Below are 21874 nucleotides of genomic sequence, written 5' to 3' on the forward strand. Positions count from 1 at the left end.
TTTAGAGACTGGAAGAATAAGAATTTCCCACCCTCTGTTTCTGCATGAGTTGCTGGTCTGACTGTACTTACTGACTCAGCCTAGGCAAGCTTAGAGCAGCACCTCATGCAGAAATGCAACAGGCAACCTCCTCTGAGGGTGGGTAATTCTTCTAATCTTGCTTGGCTGATTACACTTGAAGCGGGTACTCACACATGAAGCAGAGATGCCCCAGCACAGACTGACTGGGAGGAGGCCTTATCAGAGTGGGTTTTTGGGGCTGATAGGGACTTCTGTATTAAATGTCTTTATTTCTCACAGTGTACTATGAGTTCTCTCTTGGCACCCTCATGTGCTCTGACACATGCTTTATCAAGTCCTTCACTAGGGGTGAAAAAGATGTAATCCCAAGTTTTGCACAAACACATTTCAGGCATCGATGTTCTTTTTGGGAGCGGGGAGGGAATGGTCCAACAATTAAGAAAATACAAATTCAGGTTCATCATCAGTTTGGTGTTCAGAAAGAAGTTATGGAATATGGCTTCAGTAGGGGAAAAAAAACTCCCCAAGGGACCAGATGGACCATAAATGCCTGTGCTTACAATGATATTGTGCTACTATTGTCAATGGTTATGAGTTAAGGCAGCCGTTCCCAACCAGGCACCCTCCTGATGTGCTGGACTGCAATGCCCACAACTTCCAGCCAGCCCATGTCCACGTGGAGTCAAGGAGAGCGCCACCAGCATCCTTAAGATAAGGCTGCAGCGAAGTGCAGAGGACCAGATGCAGGGAGGAAAGCAGAACGGCCACATTTGGTTCCCCCTCCCTTCCCCATGGTGTGTTGCAAAGGAAATGAGTGACGTGTTGATGCTGTTGTGCTGTGTGTGTGCGTGTGCGTGTGCTGTGGGGAGGGTATAGAACGTGATGATGTGTCATCACATATTTCCATTGCGACACACTGCAGGGAAAAGGAGGAGATTAGGGGTTGTTGCTTTGGCACATCTGGTTCTTCCCTGCATGTAGCTTTGATTAAGCTACAAAAACCATCAACATCATGACTTGGATTCCTGCCTTGAGCAGGGGGTTGGACTCGATGGTCTTATAGGCCCCTTCCAACCCTACTGTTCTATGATTCTATGACATCCCAAAGGCTGAGCAGAATATATTGGATGTTACTGTATTTCTTTTCTCAGCATGTATTTACCTACCCATTTAATTAATCTTTTCGAGTAGGCTCTGGCCTACAAAAGCTTATACCACTATCAATGTGCAAGTCTTTAAGATTCCACCATGCCTACCTATCATCCTTCCTTCCTTGTCATTGAAATTTACGAAGCAAGACAAGCAGCAGCCCTTGATGTATTTAAGAAAATGGTATTTTGTGGGAAAAGAAAAAACAGCACAGAGCATGCAGCACATGCTGCATCAGGGATGGAGTGGATGCAATTTTCAAAATGTGGCAAACACCATAATGTTGAGCAATCACACGGAACTAATCTCCCCAGTGCATGAGAACAAGGTATGGCTGTCCAAATATCTTTGAATGTTTCCTTTCTGGCCTTGTCCCTCATGAACAAGACCCCAATGCAGCTATAACTGAAGCTCAGGCTTTTTGTCCCATTATTTCGTTACTTTCGTCGGACATTTCTGGTCTTCCCTAGAGGGAAAATGGGCTCAACGTCTTATCTCACACCATCCGTTTTCTGGCATTGTGGATGCCAGCTGGCTACTCCTTCCTTGGGTGGGTTGCTTGATAATAGCCTTTAATGGCCAGCTGGGGTGTCTACATCTGAGGAGATGGTTTTTCCCACATTCAGGGCTCTCCAGCCTTTTTGGGTTGGTGTGTATACTTGGAATTTGGAGAGAGTGTCATGGGCGCCATCACGAAATGGCTGCCATCAGAAGTGCCCATTCACAACGTGACTGCTGTGCTGGGCACAGCCAGGCATAAAGAACCTATTTCATGGGATGGCTTCCCCTGACCTCCCTGATGCCCCCAAACCCTCCCCCCCATCCACTTGCCAGTGATTGCGAGGGAGTGTCACTCCTTCTATTGCCTTTTTACTTTTTCGAGCAGCCTGGGGTGCTTCATGGCAAAGTGCTGTCTTCTAGTTGCCCACCATTTTTACTTCTTAAGAATGCTTCTGGGTCCACATGGGGCACAGAGGCATTCATGGGAAATCAAGATGGCAGCAGCTGGGGGCTCTTGCTTCACATTGAAGCAATACCAGTTGCTGGGAAGACGTCTTTATTTTATGTATTTTTAAAATTGGAAGGGATTGGTGCCACAGTGGGCATCATGGCAGGTGTTCGGATGTGCGCAGGCACCACATTGCCAACCCCAGAATCTGATGAGGAGCAGGAATCTGTTGGAGTGTAAATGCTGTGAACCCTTGTCTTATCCTCAGCGTGTGCGTGCGTGCGTGTGTGCGTCTGTGTTACAGGACTGGGAGGGGGAATAACGTTTTCTATTGGTGGACCCCTTCTGTACAAAGGTTCCTCAAAAATAATTACTGATAGGTTGCTGCTGGTCAGGATGAATCTCCTGATACATCCTTGTTTCTGTCCAACTGCTTGGGGAGTTTCCGAGCTCTTTCTTTTATGGGAATCTGAGTTCAGTAAAAGCCAGCTACCTAGCAGAGACTGATGGTTGTTTTGTCCAGTGATGTGATAGCCTTCATTTCTGATGTCACTGGTCTAGCCAGGAAATCAGAAAATTACTTAGTGGCTGGATCCACCTTCCTAATGATTCTAAACTTACATCTCAAAAGACTGAGCCAGTTTGAACCAGTTAGGCTATTCTAAAAAAGAGCTTACACTGATGGCTACCTATTGGGAAAGAAAGAAATGAGATAAGCCTATTCAGGTTGCTAGACAGGGTGCCACCTTACCAGACACCCTAGGGCACACTGTTGAGCTACCTCAAAATATAGGGATTTGTCCCAATGTATAAATAAACCTTTTATCATGGAAATGCTGTACATGGCCAATGACCTCCTGGTACACATGTAACAATATGAATGCTTGCAGAATAAAAGCTGGGTCAATTACTATAACAATAGACCGTGTTAATGATCTATGATTTTTCAATTGTGAATTATTCATTATTGATGAGAAAGCCTAGCCCACTTTTCCCTGCAGCCACCCACCCACCCACCATGGTCAACTGGGCTGCAGGGAAAAGGCCAAAGTTCCACTGGGGTAGCAATCCTGACCAGGGTTGCTGGGCCAGGGGAAGAGCAGTGAGCAGGAATTGCTGTTTCCCTGCTGCTAAATGGTTGTGGGGAAACAGGGATCTCAGAGGGGATCGCTTGGGCCTTAACTTCTCCACCCACAACCGAACTTGGTGATGCCGAGATCACTGTTTCCCAACTGCTCGGAGTGGATCGCTCAGAGGAGGGCAGACTTTAAACTCCCCCACTCCCAAGCAATCCCAGCAGCAACGGGATCACTTAGGGATGGGTAGGTTAAATCCTCTTCACCCTGTCCCCCTCCCAGCTATCCCAATGCTGCCTAGATTACAGAAGGAACAGCAGTCTTGGAGGGGGGTGCTGGGCTGGAGGGCTCCTACCTCAGCTGGCAGGGAAGGGGAGGTTTAATTTTAAACCTCCCCAGTCCTGTGTGCTGAGATGTGGATGGGTATGGGAAGTGTGTGTGTGTGTGTGTGTGTGTGAGAGAGAGAGAGAGAGAGAGAGAGAGAGAGTGAGTGTGCACGGTGCCTCCGGCCCAGCACAGCATGTGGCCTTCAGACCCCAAAAGCTTGTCAGCCCTGTTCTCGCGCCTCAGTTCCACATCTGTTGTACCTACTGCTTATGGGTCATAGAGTGGTATCCAATGTTAGTCCTACTTAGAGGAGACCCATTGAAATGGACTGGACTTAAGTTAGTCATGACTAATGTAAGTCCATTTCATTTCAATGGGTCTCCTCTAAGTAGGACTAACATTGGATATTACCCATAGTTTCTCCTTTGTCTAGGAGGAAATCAGGGGAGGTTTGCTGCTCCCTGACTAGAGAAAAAGAGGGCTTCAGCGGTTCCTCTGACGACCGGACCGAAAAGAGAGGTGCGAGTGCCGAGTGCGGCCCGGCCCCTCCTGCTCCTTCCTCCTCTCCGGACTGCAGGGCTGGTGCCGGTTTGCCACAGCCCTCGTCCTGCCCTGACCACAAAGGGAGGCCAGGCCAGCCCTTCCCTCCCCTGAGAATTCCAGATGGCCTCTTATCCAGAAATCACTGCGCTAACGTCCTAGTGCCAGGGTCGCCTTCTTCCATTTATATTTCTACTGCCTCTCCTCCAGCTGTCCTGGATCTGACAGGCATACAGGCGGCCAATGGCACCTGGAGAGCTTCCGTCACTTTGCCATGTGTGTATGAACCGTCTGCTGACTTCAAGGAGATAAGCGTGGTTTGGAAAGCCTCTCAGGATGATCACAGCCTCACCGCGGTCTTTCACCGGGATGCTAGTTCTGGCGATCAGATACCTTTGACAGCTTTCAAACGCAGACTCAGCGTTGCAAGAACCCCCCCAGGAGACGTCTCCCTCCTAATCAAGGAGCTGGATATGACAGATTCCAGGCAATACATCTGTGAAGTCACCTGGCAGGCCAGAGACACGAGAGCGACCATAACGAAAGAGAGGGCCACGACCCTCGTGGTTGTAAAAGGTAACCCTTAGTAGCATGACAACTGTGTTGCACGTCATCATGTAATCATAAATTGAAAAAAGCATACACTTCCTTAGTTTTTTTCATAATTTCTATTTGATTTATTTTGAGAAGACTCTAAGACTCAGTTAAGATACTCAAAGCAAGGAACAGAATGTTAATATAAAGTGCAATATAAAATCAATACAATGCAGTCAGTAAAACTGAGAAATTGATAAATCATAACCATAAAAATGAACAATAATAATAAAAGCAAACACAGCTTTACTTTCACTGTTTTCAGTTTTGTTTTTACAAAGAAAGTGGTTACAGATGGGAACTGAGGGAAGAGAAAAGTTCCCAAACTTCATAATGCTAAGGGCTAGAAACTTGATATTCCTGCTGATTCTGACAGTTTCATGATTTTCGTTTGTTCCCCCTCCCCTTCAGTTTCCTCACATGTTGTGTCTGCCTGTCCTTTCTTTGTACAGCACCAATTGCTGTCGCTGTTTGATGAGTATTAGCTCCTGTTCTGCTCTTCAGTTCCAGCAACCAAGCCAGTCATTACATCCAGTGGCACGGGATCCATCCTGCCCAGTGGGGGGAGGACTACCCTAACCTGCTTGGCCAACGGCTCCCCACCCATCAATTACCGATGGTTCAAAGAAGTGGCAGGAAGCAATGATGAGCTTTTGGTCAGGACTGCAGAACTTGCATTTGAGAGACTTCAGACATCTGATACAGGAAGATACTACTGTGTAGCAGAAAACAGACTCAGCGTACAAAGAGAACGGAGTGATGCCGTCCAACTGACTGTGCGAGGTAGGCGCCTTTGCTGTGGAACTCCCATGATGTGGCACAGGACTCATTCGAAACCCAGCTTATGGAAACAATTTTCAGCAGAGTGTCGCATCTATATTAGGAACTACAGTGTTCGTAATTCTTCACTAGGGATAAGGATTTAATTTGGTTTGCATTTTCATGCAAGCTTACCTAATTTTGCACTTTGGAACCAATATGTGAACTGGAACTCAGTTAGCCTTCGAAATCCACACTTCTCTGAATTTTGCAGTAGAATTCTCAAATCAGAAATGCTGACAAAAATGTGCATATTGGGGAAATCTGCACACAAAGTGTGTATATTCTTGGAAAATAATGTTAAATTATGTTTAAAAAATGCAGTATGTTTATTAGACAAAATTGCATACAAAAATGCAGATCTTAGGAATGCACATAAAAATGAGTACAACTTTCATGCAAACCTTTAAAAATTCTCCCAGGTTCTAGATGAACCAAACCTCAGTTTGAAAAAATGAGAAACTGAGAGAAACCAAAACTGATTCATCCTTTCCTATTCTTCACCCAAAATGGATATGTTGAATGGCTAAATAAAACGTTATCTGGAATGAAGTAGTGATTCCAGCCATTCGTCTTAATTTTCTTCTTCATCCTGCAGGCTTATGCATGTGCAGGAGCACCTGTGCATGCACAGAGTTCTCACCTGGCTTCTCCACTCACATCTGTGCAGGCACAGTTCCAGTTATCCTCCAAATCTGCCTCCAAGGATAAGACAGTTATTTTATCCCTCACTTTCACCTACTCCTGTTGTTTGGGAATGGAGGGATGTAGTGAGCAGAATGTGTGAGAAGGCTTTCTCAGACACTGATCCAACAGAGCGTTGACCCATTCAGTCAAAGGAATGAGTGTGCTCAGAGGTAGATGGCCGTTCTAAATTAGGGTCACACCCACCCACCCTATTTCAGTAATGCTTATAACTCTAAAGAGCTGCAGTAGTTCAGATTTTGTAAATGAAAACAAATTATTAAAAAAAAAAGCAACCCCCGCTTTTGATGTTTCATTTGGGTTCCCAGTTCTTATGGTACTGGTGGTGTGGAGCCCGTAATTCAACTTGATCTACAGAAGATCTCCAGGCAGTGAGACAGGCGAGACAACAGCTAGAGTGGAGGTGGCGCAGGTCTCGGAGCGAGTAAGATCAATGTTTAGCAAAGACTCCTTGTTGTGCCTATTATGCGGCAGTGAGGATGGCAAAAAAAATCTTATTATACATCTGTTACTTCATCCTCGAAATGCCGCCCAGCAGAATTGTTCCGCGTGGTGAAGGGCCTGTTGGGATCTCGCTCAGGCTCAGAGAAACTGAGATTGGAACCCTCGGTCATTTGCTGTAATAGATTTGCTAGGCACTTTGAGGAGGAAGTCACTTGTATTCGCTCAGAACGTGACGCCACAGTTCTCGCAGGGTCTGGGGAGGTGTCCAGTGTTCCGTCTGGCTGTGCTTCCTAGGATCCATTTCAGTTGTTGCAGCATGATGATGTGGACAAGACACTTGAATCAGTCCTGCCCACCACTTGTAAGCGTGACCCTTGCCCATCTTGGCTTACACGGTCTAGCAGGGGTGGATTGGCTGGATGGGTCCAGGGGGGTGGTAAATGCTTCGCTGTGCCAGGGGGTGGTTCCTGCTGCCTTGAAAGAGTCTGTAGCGCACCCACTCCTGAAGAGGCCCTCCCTGGACCCATAGGTGTGTGAGAACTTTCACCCCATTGCCAATATCCCCTTTTTGGGCAAGTTGCTTGAGCGTGTGGCGGCTGGGCAGCTTCAGACGTTCTTGGAGGAAACTGTTTATCTGGACCCATTTCAGTCTGGTTTCAGGCCAGGGTACAGCACTGAAACGGACTTGGCTGCTCTGACTGACAACCTACTCCGGGTGAAAGATGGGGGAGTGCTGCCCTGTTGATCTTCCTGGATCTCTCAGCGGCTTTTAACACCATTGATCATGGTGTCTTACTGGATCAGCTCTGCAGGATGGGAGTTGGGGGCACTGTGCTACAATGGTCAGAGAGTGGCATTGGGGGATTCCTGTTCTACCCCATGGCTATTAAGCTGTGGGGTGCCACAGGGTTCTATTCTACCCCCAGTTTTATACTGCTTAAATTGATTTTATTTGTACTCTGCCCTGAGATCTTAATGATATAGGGCGGGTTAGAAATGTTTTAAATAAATAAAATAGAATAAAATGGTATAGAATAGAGCACAACATTGCAGCCACTGATCAGAAAAATATCCCCCTTTGGGAATTCTGGGTGCCTTCCCACGTCATACGGCAATTGTTCTAGCAGCAAACCACACATTCACTTAGTTATGTATGATTTCTCTTTTCCTCTCCTGAAAACTGAAAACCTGAAAAATCAGGTTTTCTTAACATTTGGAGGGAAGCTGTCCATATGAGTCCACCTGGACATAGCACTATGGAAGAGTCGTTTCTCATACAGGCCACAAAAGATCCTGATCATAATTGTGGGGGTGGCACAGTGTGACTGAAGTACAGTGCTTTCTCTTGCAGACTCCACAGAACTCTCCACTCTGCAGCCTGAGTCCAAGGTGCCCACCCCAGCTGAGAGAGGTGAGTTGTCTTCTAAGCGCGGAATGCCGTGCCATTAAAAACAAACACTGAGCCGTGATTAGAATGGGAAATGCTCTGAGCGTGCACAGCTTTGCATTTTAAGCTCATTTAAATGATAGCATCGTCACGAGTACGTGGAATCTGCTTCTGCACCCTGGAGCTAACCACATTTACTTGGGAGTAAGCACCACCTTGTTGTAGGAAAGGATCATGTATTTTTAACATCAAAATAATAAAGTGAGTATCTGTAACTCTATACATGCCGTGCTGGTCACCCCCTGGCTATAAAACATTTTAAGAATTAAGAAATGATACTGTGTGCACCTGTCCAGGCGCTGCCCCCATGACCGGGCTCTCTCTGATTGGTCAGTTGGGCCCCCGGGCTGCAGGGCCTTGGATTTCAGCCCCAAGGTCTGGCTGTAGCAGCACCACTGGTTCACTGCGACACCCTCGTGCTGTCTCCACTGGTTGTCCTGGCACTCGGCAACAGGCAGAGCGAGTCTCTGTGTTTTGGGGGTGGGGAAGAAATAGAGGGTCCATTAACCTCTAGTAATGTTATTCTTGATTAATTTTTAACAATATTTATATAGAAGCATAGAATCATAGAATAGTAGGGTTGGAAGGGGCCTATAAGACCATCAAGTCCAACCCCCTGCTCAATGCAGGAATCCAAGTCAGAACATCCCTGACAGGTGGCTGTCCAGCCTCAACTTGAATGCCTTCAGTGTGGAAAAGCCCACCTCCTCCCTAGGTAGTTGGTTCCATTGTCATATTGCTTTAACAGTCAGGAGGTTTTTCCTGATATTCAGCCGGAATCTGGCTTCCTGTCACTTGAGCCCATGATTACATGTCCTGCACTCTGGGATGATCGAGAAGAGATCCTGGCCTTCCTCTCTGTGACAACCTTTCAAGTACTTGAAGAGCGCTATCATATCTCCCCTCAGTCTTCTCTTCTCAAGGCTAAACATGCCCAGTTCTTTCAGCCTCTCCCCATAGGGCTTTGTTTCCAGTCCCCTGATCTTCTTTCTTGCCCTCCTCTGAACCCTTCCCAGCTTGTCTGCGTCCTTCTTAAAGTGTGGTGCCCAGAACTGGACGCAGTACTCCAGATGAGGCCTAACCAGTGCTGAGTAGTGGGGAACTAGGACTTCCCGGGATTTGGAAGCTATGTTTCTATGAATGCAGCCCAAAAGAGCATTTGCCTTTTTTGCAGCCACATCACATTGTTGGCTCATCTTCAGCTTATGATCGACAACAATTCCAAGATCCTTCTCGCTTGTAGTGTTGTTGAGCCATGTATCCCCCATCTTGTAACTGTGCATTTGGTTTTTGTTTCCTATGTGCAGAACTCGGCTTTTATCCCTATTAAATGTCATTCTATTGTTTTCTGCCCAGTGCACCAGTCTATCCAGATCACTTTGAATTTTGTTTCTGTCTTCCAAGGTATTAGCTTTCCCGCCCAATGTTGTGTCATCTGCAAATTTGATATACCACCCTTCATCATCTTAGTTTTCAGGGTGGTGTATGAACATTAAAATGGCAATACAATTAAAAAGCAGCAGGAAATAAATATGTGTGGGATTGTGAATACTTTAGAAATGAAAACGAAACTAGCATTTCCCAACTGCAAACTCCGAGAGCTTTTCTACACACAGCAGTTCTTGTGCACTTGTCATTGCCTATTCACTTCATTCCCTACTCACTGAGTAGGGCCGTCTCTGCCCCTTGGGCCACCCCTGCCTGGGGCTTTTACTCCGCCACGCTTTCCGCCATCCTTCCGTCCAACCTGATTAGCCCTTTGCTCTCTGCATAAGACTCCCAACCCTTTGGGAAACTTGTTTTTCTGACAAGCGTTCAACATTGTTGCAGAAACGACAACGGCCCAATGGAAGTTCAAAGCAAGAACGACAACTGGCCCCCTCGGTCCAGGAAGGTCTACCACCACTAAGAAAGGTCAGGAAAAAAACACTGTAAAGACCACCATGCTGGCTGGGGAGAATGGGAGTTGGAATTAACAGGGCCCCAGGTTGGTGAAGTCTGTTTTAGACTATTAGAGAAGAACAAATGGAACTGCCCTAAAGGTCCGGGGCGCGCGGTTTTTAGCGAGTGCCGGCCTCTTTAGACTTGACAGGAAAGCTCTGTGGAGCTCAGGTGCATTGGGAAGGGGGCATCTGCCCAAGGACCCCTCCAGACAAAGGTCCAACCACTTCCCATGATTGGGGTCAGAATATTTATATACCATCATTCATCATCTTCGTTTTCAGGGCGGTGTATGAACATTAAAAAGGTAATACAACTGAAAAGCCACAGTAAATAAATATGTGTGTGGGGGGGTGAATACTTTAGAAATGAAAACGAAATGAAGAACTAGCATTTCCCAACAGCACACCCCGAGAGCTTTTCTGCACACGGCAGTTCTTGTGCGCTTGTCATTGCCTACCCACTTCATTCCCTACTCACTGACCTGATGCCTAGATGATAGCAAAGCTGGCTCTAGGCAAACCTCTTGGGGAGGGCGTTCCGTAGCTGCTGTGCCAGTGCCAAAAAGGGCCCTCTCTCTCGTTGATGGCCTCTCCTCAGAAGGGAGGGACATGGAGAAGGGCTTTAGCAGATCAACTTAGAGAACAGGCAGGCTGATATGGGACAAGATGCTTCTTCAGCTACTTGGATCTTAGCCATCTGAATCTTCAGCAAAGAGGCACACCTTTGCATCCTTACGGAAGCTCGATTCAGCGCCCCTGAGAATGCATGATTCACTCCACTGGCAGGGATGCTGGGGGGCGGGGTCAGAGGCAGAAGTGCCTCTCATTTCCCATCTGAGGCTGCTCTGGGGAATAATATATTTGTTTCTGTCTCTTTCCCAGCCACCCACACTTACACATCACCTGAAGGTAGGATTGGGGGAAGGGAGGGGGGGAATGGCTCACCTGGGCTGAAAGAGAGATGTGCGCCACATGCCTGCGCCTTGGGGCTTAGAAGCCATATTCAGTTTGGGAGAAACAGGGTGGAGGGGCAGGTTTTGGAAGTGGGGCTGTCTCTGCCCCTTGGGCCACCCCTGCCGGGGGCTTTTCCTCTGCCGCCCCATCCGTCCAACCTGATTAGCCCTTTGCTCTCTGCGTAAGACTCCCAACTCTTTGGGGAGCTTGTTTTTCCTGACAGGTGTTTAACATTGTTGCAGAAACGACAACGGCCCAATGGAAGTTCAAAGCAAGAACGGCAGTTGGCCCCCTTGGTCCAGGAAGGTTTACCACCACTCAGAAAGGTCAGGAAAAAACACTATAAAGACCATCATGCTGGCTGGGGAGAATGGGAGTTGGAATTAGCAGGGCCACAGGTTGGGGAAGTCTGTTTTCGACGAGTAGAGAAGTACAAATGGAACTGCCCTGAAGGATCTGTGGCGCGCATTTTTTAGCGAGTGCTGGCCTCTTTAGACTTGACAGGAAAGCTCTGTGGAGCTCAGGTGCATTGGGAAGGGGGCATCTGCCCAAGGACCCCTCCAGACAAAGGTCCAACCACTTCCCATGATTGGGGTCAGAATATTTATATACCATCATTCATCATCTTCGTTTTCAGGGCGGTGTATGAACATTAAAAAGGTAATACAACTGAAAAGCCACAGTAAATAAATATGTGTGTGGGGGGGTGAATACTTTAGAAATGAAAACGAAATGAAGAACTAGCATTTCCCAACAGCACACCCCGAGAGCTTTTCTGCACACGGCAGTTCTTGTGCGCTTGTCATTGCCTACCCACTTCATTCCCTACTCACTGACCTGATGCCTAGATGATAGCAATGCTGGCTCTAGGCAAACCTCTTGGGGAGGGCGTTCCGTAGCTGCTGTGCCAGTGCCAAAAAGGGCCCTCTCTCTCGTTGATGGCCTCTCCTCAGAAGGGAGGGACATGGAGAAGGGCTTTAGCAGATCAACTTAGAGAACAGGCAGGCTGATATGGGACAAGATGCTTCTTCAGCTACTTGGATCTTAGCCATCTGAATCTTCAGCAAAGAGGCACACCTTTGCATCCTTACGGAAGCTCGATTCAGCGCCCCTGAGAATGCATGATTCACTCCACTGGCAGGGATGCTGGGGGGCGGGGTCAGAGGCAGAAGTGCCTCTCATTTCCCATCTGAGGCTGCTCTGGGGAATAATATATTTGTTTCTGTCTCTTTCCCAGCCACCCACACTTACACATCACCTGAAGGTAGGATTGGGGGAAGGGAGGGGGGGAATGGCTCACCTGGGCTGAAAGAGAGATGTGCGCCACATGCCTGCGCCTTGGGGCTTAAAAGCCATATTCAGTTTGGGAGAAACAGGGTGGAGGGGCAGGTTTTGGAAGTGGGGCTGTCTCTGCCCCTTGGGCCACCCCTGCCGGGGGCTTTTCCTCCGCCACGCTTTCTGCCGCCCCATCCGTCCAACCTGATTAGCCCTTTGCTCTCTGCGTAAGACTCCCAACTCTTTGGGGAGCTTGTTTTTCCTGACAGGTGTTTAACATTGTTGCAGAAACGACAACGGCCCAATGGAAGTTCAAAGCAAGAACGGCAGTTGGCCCCCTTGGTCCAGGAAGGTTTACCACCACTCAGAAAGGTCAGGAAAAAACACTATAAAGACCATCATGCTGGCTGGGGAGAATGGGAGTTGGAATTAGCAGGGCCACAGGTTGGGGAAGTCTGTTTTCGACGAGTAGAGAAGTACAAATGGAACTGCCCTGAAGGATCTGTGGCGCGCATTTTTTAGCGAGTGCTGGCCTCTTTAGACTTGCCGGGCAAGCTCTGTGGAGCTCAGGTGCATTGGGAAGAGGGCCTCTGCCCAAGGACCCCTCCAGACAAAGGTCCAACCACCTCCCATGACTGGGAGTGGAACCAGGGCCACTCTCCTCCCTGAGTACCAGGTAAGCAGAGGTTTGCTTCCATGTCCAAACCCCGCCCCTCAAAGCTAGGAGATCATGCTGGCTTTGGGTAGGGACCTTAGCTACTTCTGGGCTGGCCCTTCTGCAGGACTGGGCTCTTTGCTTCAGAGGACAGTACATAAATGTACTAGTAAATGAAGCGTGCCTTTTTGTAAGCATAGATGCCAGTGTCTGGCTGCTACTGGAAGTATTCCCCCCACCCTGCAAATCCAGGCCTCAAGTGGCAATGGAAGCCCCACACTACAATATCCATCGCTTGTACAGCTTGCCTTGCTGGTTGCGATTCCCCAACCTTTGAGTGTTACGTGTGAAAACATCCAGTGTCTAGTCTTTCGTACTAATTAGTATACCCTGAATCACACATGTAACATGTATTAGCTTTCTGAGTGGCCTTTGAGAGGGTTCTATTTGTAGGAGCTTTTCTACACAAGATATCCACTGTATCTACTTTCAGTCGGGTTGCAGAACTGAGATCCAAACACAACACGAAGGAGCATCCTTTCCTACTTTTCCACTACATAACCTCTAGGTGGAGTGGTGGTATAGTGGAATAGCACAAATACGTAAGTGAAAAAGTGTTTTCTCTCACTTTCACAAATAATGAGCTTTTCTACACAAGGCATTTGTTGTGCACTTGTATTCCCTCCTCATGATTGTTCATGGGTTCTTTAGGTGGTGGTGTGACCCTCCAATGTTGCTTCTGTTTTCAAACAGCACTTTCGGCAAGTTTTTTTAGAGCAGGGGAAAGGTGGTATTATTTGTGAAACAAAAAGAAAATGCTTTTTCCACTTTTGTAATTGCGACAAAACTCAAAGTAGATAGAGCGGATTAACAGTCTTGTGATATTAGACTTTTCTACACATTTTCCCAGCTCTAAAAAAACTAACTGAGCTATTTAAAAACAGAAGCAAAACTGGGAGGGGGGGTCACAACATCACCTAAATAACCTGTAAACAACCATGAGTTTGGAATGATGAGTGGACAAGAAATGCCTCATGTAGAAAAGCTCTAGGAGTTGCATTTGGGAAATGTTAGTTTTTCATTCTGTTTTTGTTTCTAAAGTTCACCTTCATTTAGTCCCACTTTTGTTTCATTTACAATGACAGTCAGTTCTACTCCCCCCACCTCACCCGGAAGTATGTTCTTTTCAAGCCCTGTGTGACCCCTGAAAACCAAATTTTAAAGGTATGGAACTCTCAGCTTACCTTGCTTCGTGTGTCCCTGACGGACTAAAGCCGATTCCACAAAAATTAGGGTGGTACTCCAACACGCTTCTCATTCCATTGTTGTGAAGACACACACACCCCGATCTTCGTGAGGTATCTCATTCTTCATGTATCCAAAAAGAACAATGAACAGGTCATAGATCAGATTATGTCCCCTCATTTCATTGATGTTTTCAAATATCCTTTCCCAAAAGATCTTAATATTTGGACTATGGCAGTAGATATGCGATCTGTCTCCTCTTGCACATCTGCACCTCCAGCATATATCATAAGAACACAAGAAGAGCCCTGCTGGGTCAGACCAGGGGTCCATCTAGTCCAGCATTCTGTTCACACAGTGGCCAAACAGCTGCCCCCAGGAAACGCACAAGCAGGACATAAACTCAACAGCACCCTCCTGCCCATGTTCCCCAGCAACTGGTGTACATAGGCTCACTGCCTCTGGTACTGGAGGTAGCGCATCAGGACTAGTAGCCATTGATAGCCTTTCCTCCAGGAATTTGTCTAACCCCCTTTTATAGCCATCCAAATTGGTGGCCATCACAACATCCTGCGGTAGCGAATTCCATAGTTTAATTATGTGCTGTGTGAAGAAATCTTTGCTTTTGTCTGTCCTGAATCTCCCACCAATCAGCTTCATAGGATGACCCCGGGTACTAGTATTTTGAGAGAGGGAGAAAAATGTCTCCCTATCCACATTCTCCACACCATGCATAATTTTGTAGGCCTCTATCACGTCTCCCCTGATCCTCCTTTTTTCCAAACTAAACAATCCCAGCTGTTGTAGCCTTCCCTCATAGAGGAGATGCTCCAGCCCCTTGATCATTTTAGTTGCTCTTTTCTGCACCTTTTCCAGCTCTTGTTGTTGTTGTTTATTCGGTCAGTCGCTTCCGACTCTTCGTGACTTCATGGACCAGCCCACACCAGAGCTTCCTGTCGGCCGTCGCCACCCCCAGCTCCCCCAAGGTCGAGTCCGTCACCTCCAGAATATCAGCCATCCATCTTGCCCTTGGTCAGCCCCTCTTCCTTTTGCCTTCCACTCTCCCTAGCATCAGCATCTTCTCCAGGGTGTCCTGTCTACTCATCATGTGGCCAAAGTACTTCAGTTTTGCCTTTAAGATCCTTCCCTCAAGTGAGCAGTTGGCTTTCTTTCCTGGAGTATGGACTGGTTTGATCTTCTCGCAGTCCAAGGCACTCTCAGAATTTTCCTCCAGCACCACAGTTCAAAAGCATCTATCTCCCTTCGCTCAGCCTTCCTTATGGTCCAGCTCTCACAGCCATAGGTTACTACGGGGAATACCATTGCTTGAACTATGCGGACCTTTGTTGTCAGTGTGATGTCTCTGCTCTTCACTATTTTATCAAGATTTGTCATTGCTCTCCTCCCAAGAAGTAAACGTCTTCTGATTTCCTGGCTGCAGTCTTAGTAATCTTTGCGCCTAGAAAGACAAAGTCTGTCACTGCCTCCATGTTTTCTCCCTCTATTTGCCAGTTATCAATCAAGCTGGTTGTCATAATCTTGGTTTTTTTTAGGTTTAACTGCAACCCAGCTTTCGCACTTTCTTTTTTCACCTTCGTCATGAGGTTCCTCAGCTCCTCCTCGCTTTCAGCCATCAAAGTGGTACCATCTGCATATCTGAGATTGTTAATGTTTCTTCCAGCAATTTTAACTCCAGCCTTGGCTTCATCAAGCCCAGCATGTCGCATGATGTGTTCTGCATACAGGTTGAATAGGTAGGGTGAGAGTATACAGCCCTGCCATACTCCTTTCCCAATCTTAAACCAGTCCGTTGTTCGTGGTCTGTTCTTACCGTTGCTACTTGGTCATTATACAGATTCCTCAGGAGGCAGACAAGATGACTTGGTATCCCCATCCCACCAAGAACTTGCCAAAATTTGTTATGATACACACAGTCAAAGGCTTTAGAATAGTCAATAAAACAGAAATAGATGTTTTTCTGAAACTCCTTGGCTTTCTCCATTATCCAGCGGATATTGGCAATTTGGTCTCTGGTTCCTCTGCCTTTTCTAAACCCAGCTTGTACATCTGGCAATTCTCGTTCCATGAATTGCTGGAGTCTACCTTGCAAGATCTTGAGCATTACCTTACTGGCATGTGAAATAAGTGCCACTGTTCAATAGTTTGAACATTCTTTGGTGCTTCCCTTTTTTGGTATGGGAATAAGTTGATCTTTTCCAATCTGTTGGCCATTTCCAACATTTGCTGGCATATGGCATGCATCACCTTGACAGCATCATCTTGCAAGATTTTAAACAGTTCAGCTGGGATACCGTCATCTCCTGCTGCCTTGTTATTAGCAATGCTTCTTAAGGCCCATTCAACCTCACTCTTCAGGATGTCTGGCTCTAGCTCACTGACCACACCGTCAAATCCATCCCCGATATTATTATCCTTCCTATACAGATCTTCCATATATTCTTGCCACCTTTTCTTGATCTCTTTTGCTTCTGTTAGGGCCTTGCCATCTTTGTTTTTGATCATACCCATTTTTGCCTGGAATTTACCTCCGATGTTTCTAATTTTCTGGAAGAGGTCTCTTGTCCTTCCTATTCTATTATATTCTTCCACGCATTGCTTGTTTAAAAATAATTCCTTATCTCTTCTGGCTAACCTCTGGAATTTTGCATTTAATTGGGCATATCTCCCCCTATCACTGTTGCCTTTTGCTTTCCCTCTTTCTTGGGCTGCTTCCAGTGTCTCAGCAGACAGCCATCTTGCCTTCTTGGTTTTCTTTTTCTTTGGGACGTTTTTTGTTGCTGCCTCCTGAACAATGTTGCGAACTTCTGTCCAGAGTTCTTCCGGGACCCTATCTACTAAATCTAGTCCCTTAAATCTATTCTTCACCTCCACAGCATATTCATTAGGAATATTAGTGAGCTCATATCTAACTGATCTGTGGGTCTTCCCTATTCTCTTTAGTCTGATTCTAAATTGTGCAATAAGAAGTTCGTGATCTGAACTACAATCAGCTCCAGGTCTTGTTTTTACCAACTGCATAGATGTCCGCCACCTTTAGCTACAAAAGATGTAGTCAATCTGATTTCGGTGTCGACCGTCTGGTGAAGTCCATGTATAAAGTCGTCTCTTAGGTTGTTGGAAGAGAGTGTTGGTTATGCACAGTGAGTTGTCTTGGCAAAATTCTATCAGCCTATGTCCTGCTTCATTTTGTTCTCCCAGACCATGCTTGCCTGTAATTCCAGGTGTCGTTTGACTACCCACCTTAGGATTCCAGTCTTCTGCAATGAAAATAACATCTTTTTTTGGTGTACTATCCAGTAGGTGCTGCAGATCCTCATAGAACTGATCTACTTCTGCTTCTTCAGCATCTGTGGTTGGGGCGTATATTTGGATCACTGTGATGTTAAATGGCTTACCCTGAATTCGAATTGAGATAATTCTGTCATTTTTTGGATTGTATCCAAGCACTTCTTTAGCCAATTTTTTTATTAATTATGAAGGCTACTCCATTTCTTCTGTGGTCCTCTTGTCCACAGTAGTAGATCTGGTGGTCATTTGACGTGAAGTGGCCCATTCCAGTCCATTTCAGTTCACTGAAACCCAAAATGTCTATATTTAATCTTGACATCTCCCCAACAACTACATCCAATTTGCCCTGGCTCATAGATCTTACATTCCAGGTTCCTATGGTGTGTTGATCTTTACAACATCGGATTCGTCGTTCACCACCAGCACCATCAGCTGCTAGCCGTCCTTTCGGCTTTGAGCTAGCTGCGTCATCACATCTGGGGCTAGTTGAACTTATCCTCTGTTCCTCCCCAGTAGCATTTTGACCATCTTCCGACCTGGGAGTCCCATCGTCCGATGGTATACCGACATATCTCTGGTTGTACTGATCCATTTAGTTTTCATGGCAAGAATACTGGGGTGGGTTGCCGTTTCCTTCCCCAGGGATCGTATTTAGCCTGACCTCTCTGCCATGACCTTCCCGTCTTGGGTGTCCCTTCATGGTTTAGCTCATGACATCATTGAGGTGCTCAAGCTCCAGCACCACGACAAGGTAACGATCTCCTTTGCTGAAGATCTCCTTTCCAGCTCTACAATATCTTTTTTTAGGTGTGGTGACCAGAAATGTACACAGTATTCCAAGTGTGGTCACACCATAGATTTGTACAAGGGCAGTATGATATTAACAGTTTTATTCTCGATTCCTTTTCTAATTATGCCTGACATGGAGTTAGCCTTTTTTACAACGGCTGCACACTGGGTTGACATTTCCATCAAGCTGTCCACCACAACCCCAAGATCTCTTTCTTGGTTGGTCATTGCTAGCTCAGATCCCATCAGGTTATACTTGAAGTTGGGATTTTTTGCCCCAACGTGCATCTCTTTACACTTGCTTGCATTGAACCACATTTACCATTTAGGTGCCCATTCTCCCAGTTTGGAGAGGTCCTTTTAGAGCTCTTCACAATCCTTTTTTGTTTTAACTGCCCTAAATAATTTGGTGTCATTGGCAAACTTGGCCACTTCACTGCTCACTCCTAATCATCTGTAGGACTCAATCTTTTAGGTGCTAAGTCCCATCTAAAGATCAGTTTATAGAAACTCGTCTTTATATTTAAACAGGCTTTCTGAGGGAATGTTCTCCCAGATCCATTTCCAGGACCCTACTGAAATCTCTTGACCTAAATCTCTTGCCCATTGTTGTTGATATAAGTTATATTGTAGATTTTGTTCCATTAATAATTTATAAACTTCCCCTAATAAAACCCTTTGCTAATAAAACCCTTAGCTGGTATTAATTTCTCAAATTCAGAATAATTTCTTAGAAGTCCATATTTGTTTATTAATGAGGTAACAACATGCCTGACTTGGAAATATTTAAAATAAGGTACTTTGTATCCCCCCATCAACATATTCATTGTAGGTCTTCATTATTCCTGCTTCTTCCCATGCCTGAGTGTGACCCATAAATGATCTCTCCTATATCTCTTTGTTATAAAATATTGCAGTCATTGGTGATAAGCCAGGAGATAATTTCCTTTTAATACCTGACCATATTATATATAGGCTGTCTATAATTGGATTAAACCATAATCTTTCTCTATCCTCTTTTTCACAATACCAAATTATATTTTTAATAGGACATTTATTTCCTGTGTGGCTGCACGATAATAATTTTTAATATGAAGGGATGCCAATCCACCTTGTCTGATTGTTCTATAAAGCACATTAGCTGCTATGCGTGGTTTTTCTCCTGACTACAAGATATCCAGGAATAACTTCTGCCAGGTATTTAACATTGTCAAAGAAAACAACAAAGACTATTTAGGAACAAAAAGAATAACCTTGGGAGGGCATTCATTTTCAAAATTGAATTTTTTCTTAGCCATGAAGTTCTTAAATCTGACCACCTCCTTCAATTACTTTTCACTTCATTAAATAAACATTCATGATTCACTTTTACTAAGTCCCCCACTGTATGATTGTAATTCTGATTCCTAAGCATCTGACATGTGACTCCCTCCAAAGCACCAAGTATTCCTTTGATATTTGATTTTTAATCTTTTCTATATTAAAACCCATCCATTCTGACTTTAATCAATTAACCTTTTATCCTGAAACCATACCAAATTCCTTTAATAAGGGAATAACTTCAGGAAAAGATCTCTCTGAAATATAAAGCAATGTCATCAGTGTATAAACTGATTTTAACCAGTTGTTCTCCTTCCTGAATTCCTTTACTCCCCATATTAGACCTTATTGCTAGTGAGACAAGTGAAGATAGTAATGTTTAGATCAGGATGCACAAACTGCAGCCCCCAAGGCCTTAACTGCACCCCCTTGGATGCCCCCCTCCCCTCTCTCTCTCTCTCTCTCTCTCTCTCTCTCTCTCACTCACACACACACACACACACACACACACACAGGACACTGAATCCTTCCCTCTGTTGATTTCCAGCTGATGAGATGCAATGGTACAATCAGCAGGAAATTGTACCATTGCATCTGGTGCAATTTCCAGATGTACCAGCCAGGAAAGAGTAATGTGTATGAGGAACTCGGGGGGAGGAAGTAGAAAACCTTTTCTATATCAGGATCACGGGGGGGGGGGGGTGAGGAGAAGGCTGTCCACTCTCTCCCCCAGTGATACTAGCAGCAAGAAAAGAGCGGTCTCCATCAGGATCGCGGGGGGCGGGGGGTGCCACCCTCAACTCTCAAGCTGCATCACAAGTGGCCCTCAGGGCCAAAATGTTTGTGCACCCCGGTGTAGATTTTATAGTCCTGCAGGTCCTTCATGAGCAAAAACTAGGGTGCTCTATTCTGTCATTTGATCCTCTCCAGTAAGGAAGAAGATGGAAGAAGCCATGAGAAAACACAGAGGGTTATGAGTGGGAGACAATGTTGTCAGCCCCCCTGTAAAAATCTTTGAATAGGCAGGGGGATTGCGGGATAAAGGCCTTGTCTGGAAGCACCCCCAGTTTCCTTTCTGCTGATGCAGGATGCCTGGGTTGTCTTTTCGCTCCAGTTGCAACTTCACCAGCAACTGAGGGTAATGGGAATACTTTAGGATGGCAAGGTAAATGTAACAGAATGGGAAGTTGAAAAGAAAAATAGAAAATGAAGCTGTTTAAGAAGGCTGGGCCTACACGTGTGTGATAGAATGGAGGAGGTAGAAGGTGCTAGAATGGGCTGTACTGCTTCAGATGCAGGACAGAGCCCCCACTTCTGGATGCTTCCCACATAAAACCAGAAACAGCATCCTAGGGTGTGAGAAGGCAAAAGTTTACGGTCCACTCCGGCCCTTTGCTTGCCATGCTGCTTTTCTATTTGTGGGAGGTCTTAACATGGGAAAGCATTAAAAATGGGGTTCCCTGGCCCCACACCTGCAGCCTGAAGTGGTGCCGTCTGCTCTCCCGCCGCATTCTTCTCCATGGGTGGACCAGGCCTGAGCCCAGTGGTGTAGCAGGTTATTTTAGGCCCTGGACTTAATGGTCTTACTGGGATGCCTTTATCATAGCCATATGTACCACTTCCGTTGTGAAGCACGCAACACACATTTCTCTTCTCACCAACCCGCCGTTCCATGCTTCTGATATGTTAGAGCAAAGAAACAACAAAATGAATGGCCAACCCTGATGAAGATGAAGAAGAAGAAGAAGAAGAAGTGCCCTGCGGTCTGCTCATGCGCATTTTGCATTTTAAACTCAGTCCGTGGCACCACCATGAAAGGAAAAAACTGCATTTGTTTCTCATGCCCAGGGGGTTGGACTCAATGGTCTTGTAGGCCCCTTCCAACCCTACTATTCTATGATTCTATGAACACAACAACTTGGGAATAAGCATCATTTTGTTGTAGATGAGGATAAGATATTTTCAAAGGGGAAATAATAAAATGAGCATCGGTGACCATGGAGATGCCCAGTCAGCTGCTTCCTGGCTCTGACATGTTCTTTAGAACAAGGGTGTCTCCACACCTCCAGTTTATCGCACATTCATCATTGGCCACTCACTGAATTGTGCGGGTCCATTACATGATATCATCATCATCCAGTCATTATCCCACCATTTCCACCCACCTATCCTGTGTTTTCCCCAAATTGAAAAAATGTTGTATTTTTCCAGATATGCCCTCCCAGTATATTTCTCCCCTAGTGCAAATGAACTGCTGTGTGTTGGTGCCTGTGGGTGGTTGTTTTGGTTTGTTGGGGCTGCGGGGAAAGCAGT

The 21874-nt window shown here is 45.9% G+C and overlaps 1 protein-coding gene across 9 annotated transcripts in view; it reads left to right on the plus strand.

Moving 5' to 3' along the window:
* Positions 1–21874, plus strand: part of VSIG4 (V-set and immunoglobulin domain containing 4) — a 33780-nt gene that overhangs the window by 3593 nt on the left and 8313 nt on the right. For 2 of the 9 annotated variants that reach the window (XM_084814244.1, XM_084814249.1), the window contains exons 2-9: positions 4273–4638; positions 5161–5439; positions 7976–8035; positions 9902–9985; positions 10897–10923; positions 11211–11294; positions 12206–12232; positions 12532–12615. In XM_084814244.1, the coding sequence (XP_084670370.1) occupies positions 4273–4638; positions 5161–5439; positions 7976–8035; positions 9902–9985; positions 10897–10923; positions 11211–11294; positions 12206–12232; positions 12532–12615 (1011 nt within the window). The remainder of the gene's footprint in view (positions 1–4272; positions 4639–5160; positions 5440–7975; positions 8036–9901; positions 9986–10896; positions 10924–11210; positions 11295–12205; positions 12233–12531; positions 12616–21874) is intronic. The other 7 variants (XM_084814246.1, XM_084814252.1, XM_084814245.1 and 4 more) reach the window with 5 other exon arrangements.

The sequence above is a fragment of the Heloderma suspectum genome, chromosome 9, assembly GCF_057233095.1.
Source record: "Heloderma suspectum isolate Gila_16-S chromosome 9, 16-S_ref, whole genome shotgun sequence".
Lineage (NCBI taxonomy): Eukaryota > Metazoa > Chordata > Lepidosauria > Squamata > Helodermatidae > Heloderma > Heloderma suspectum.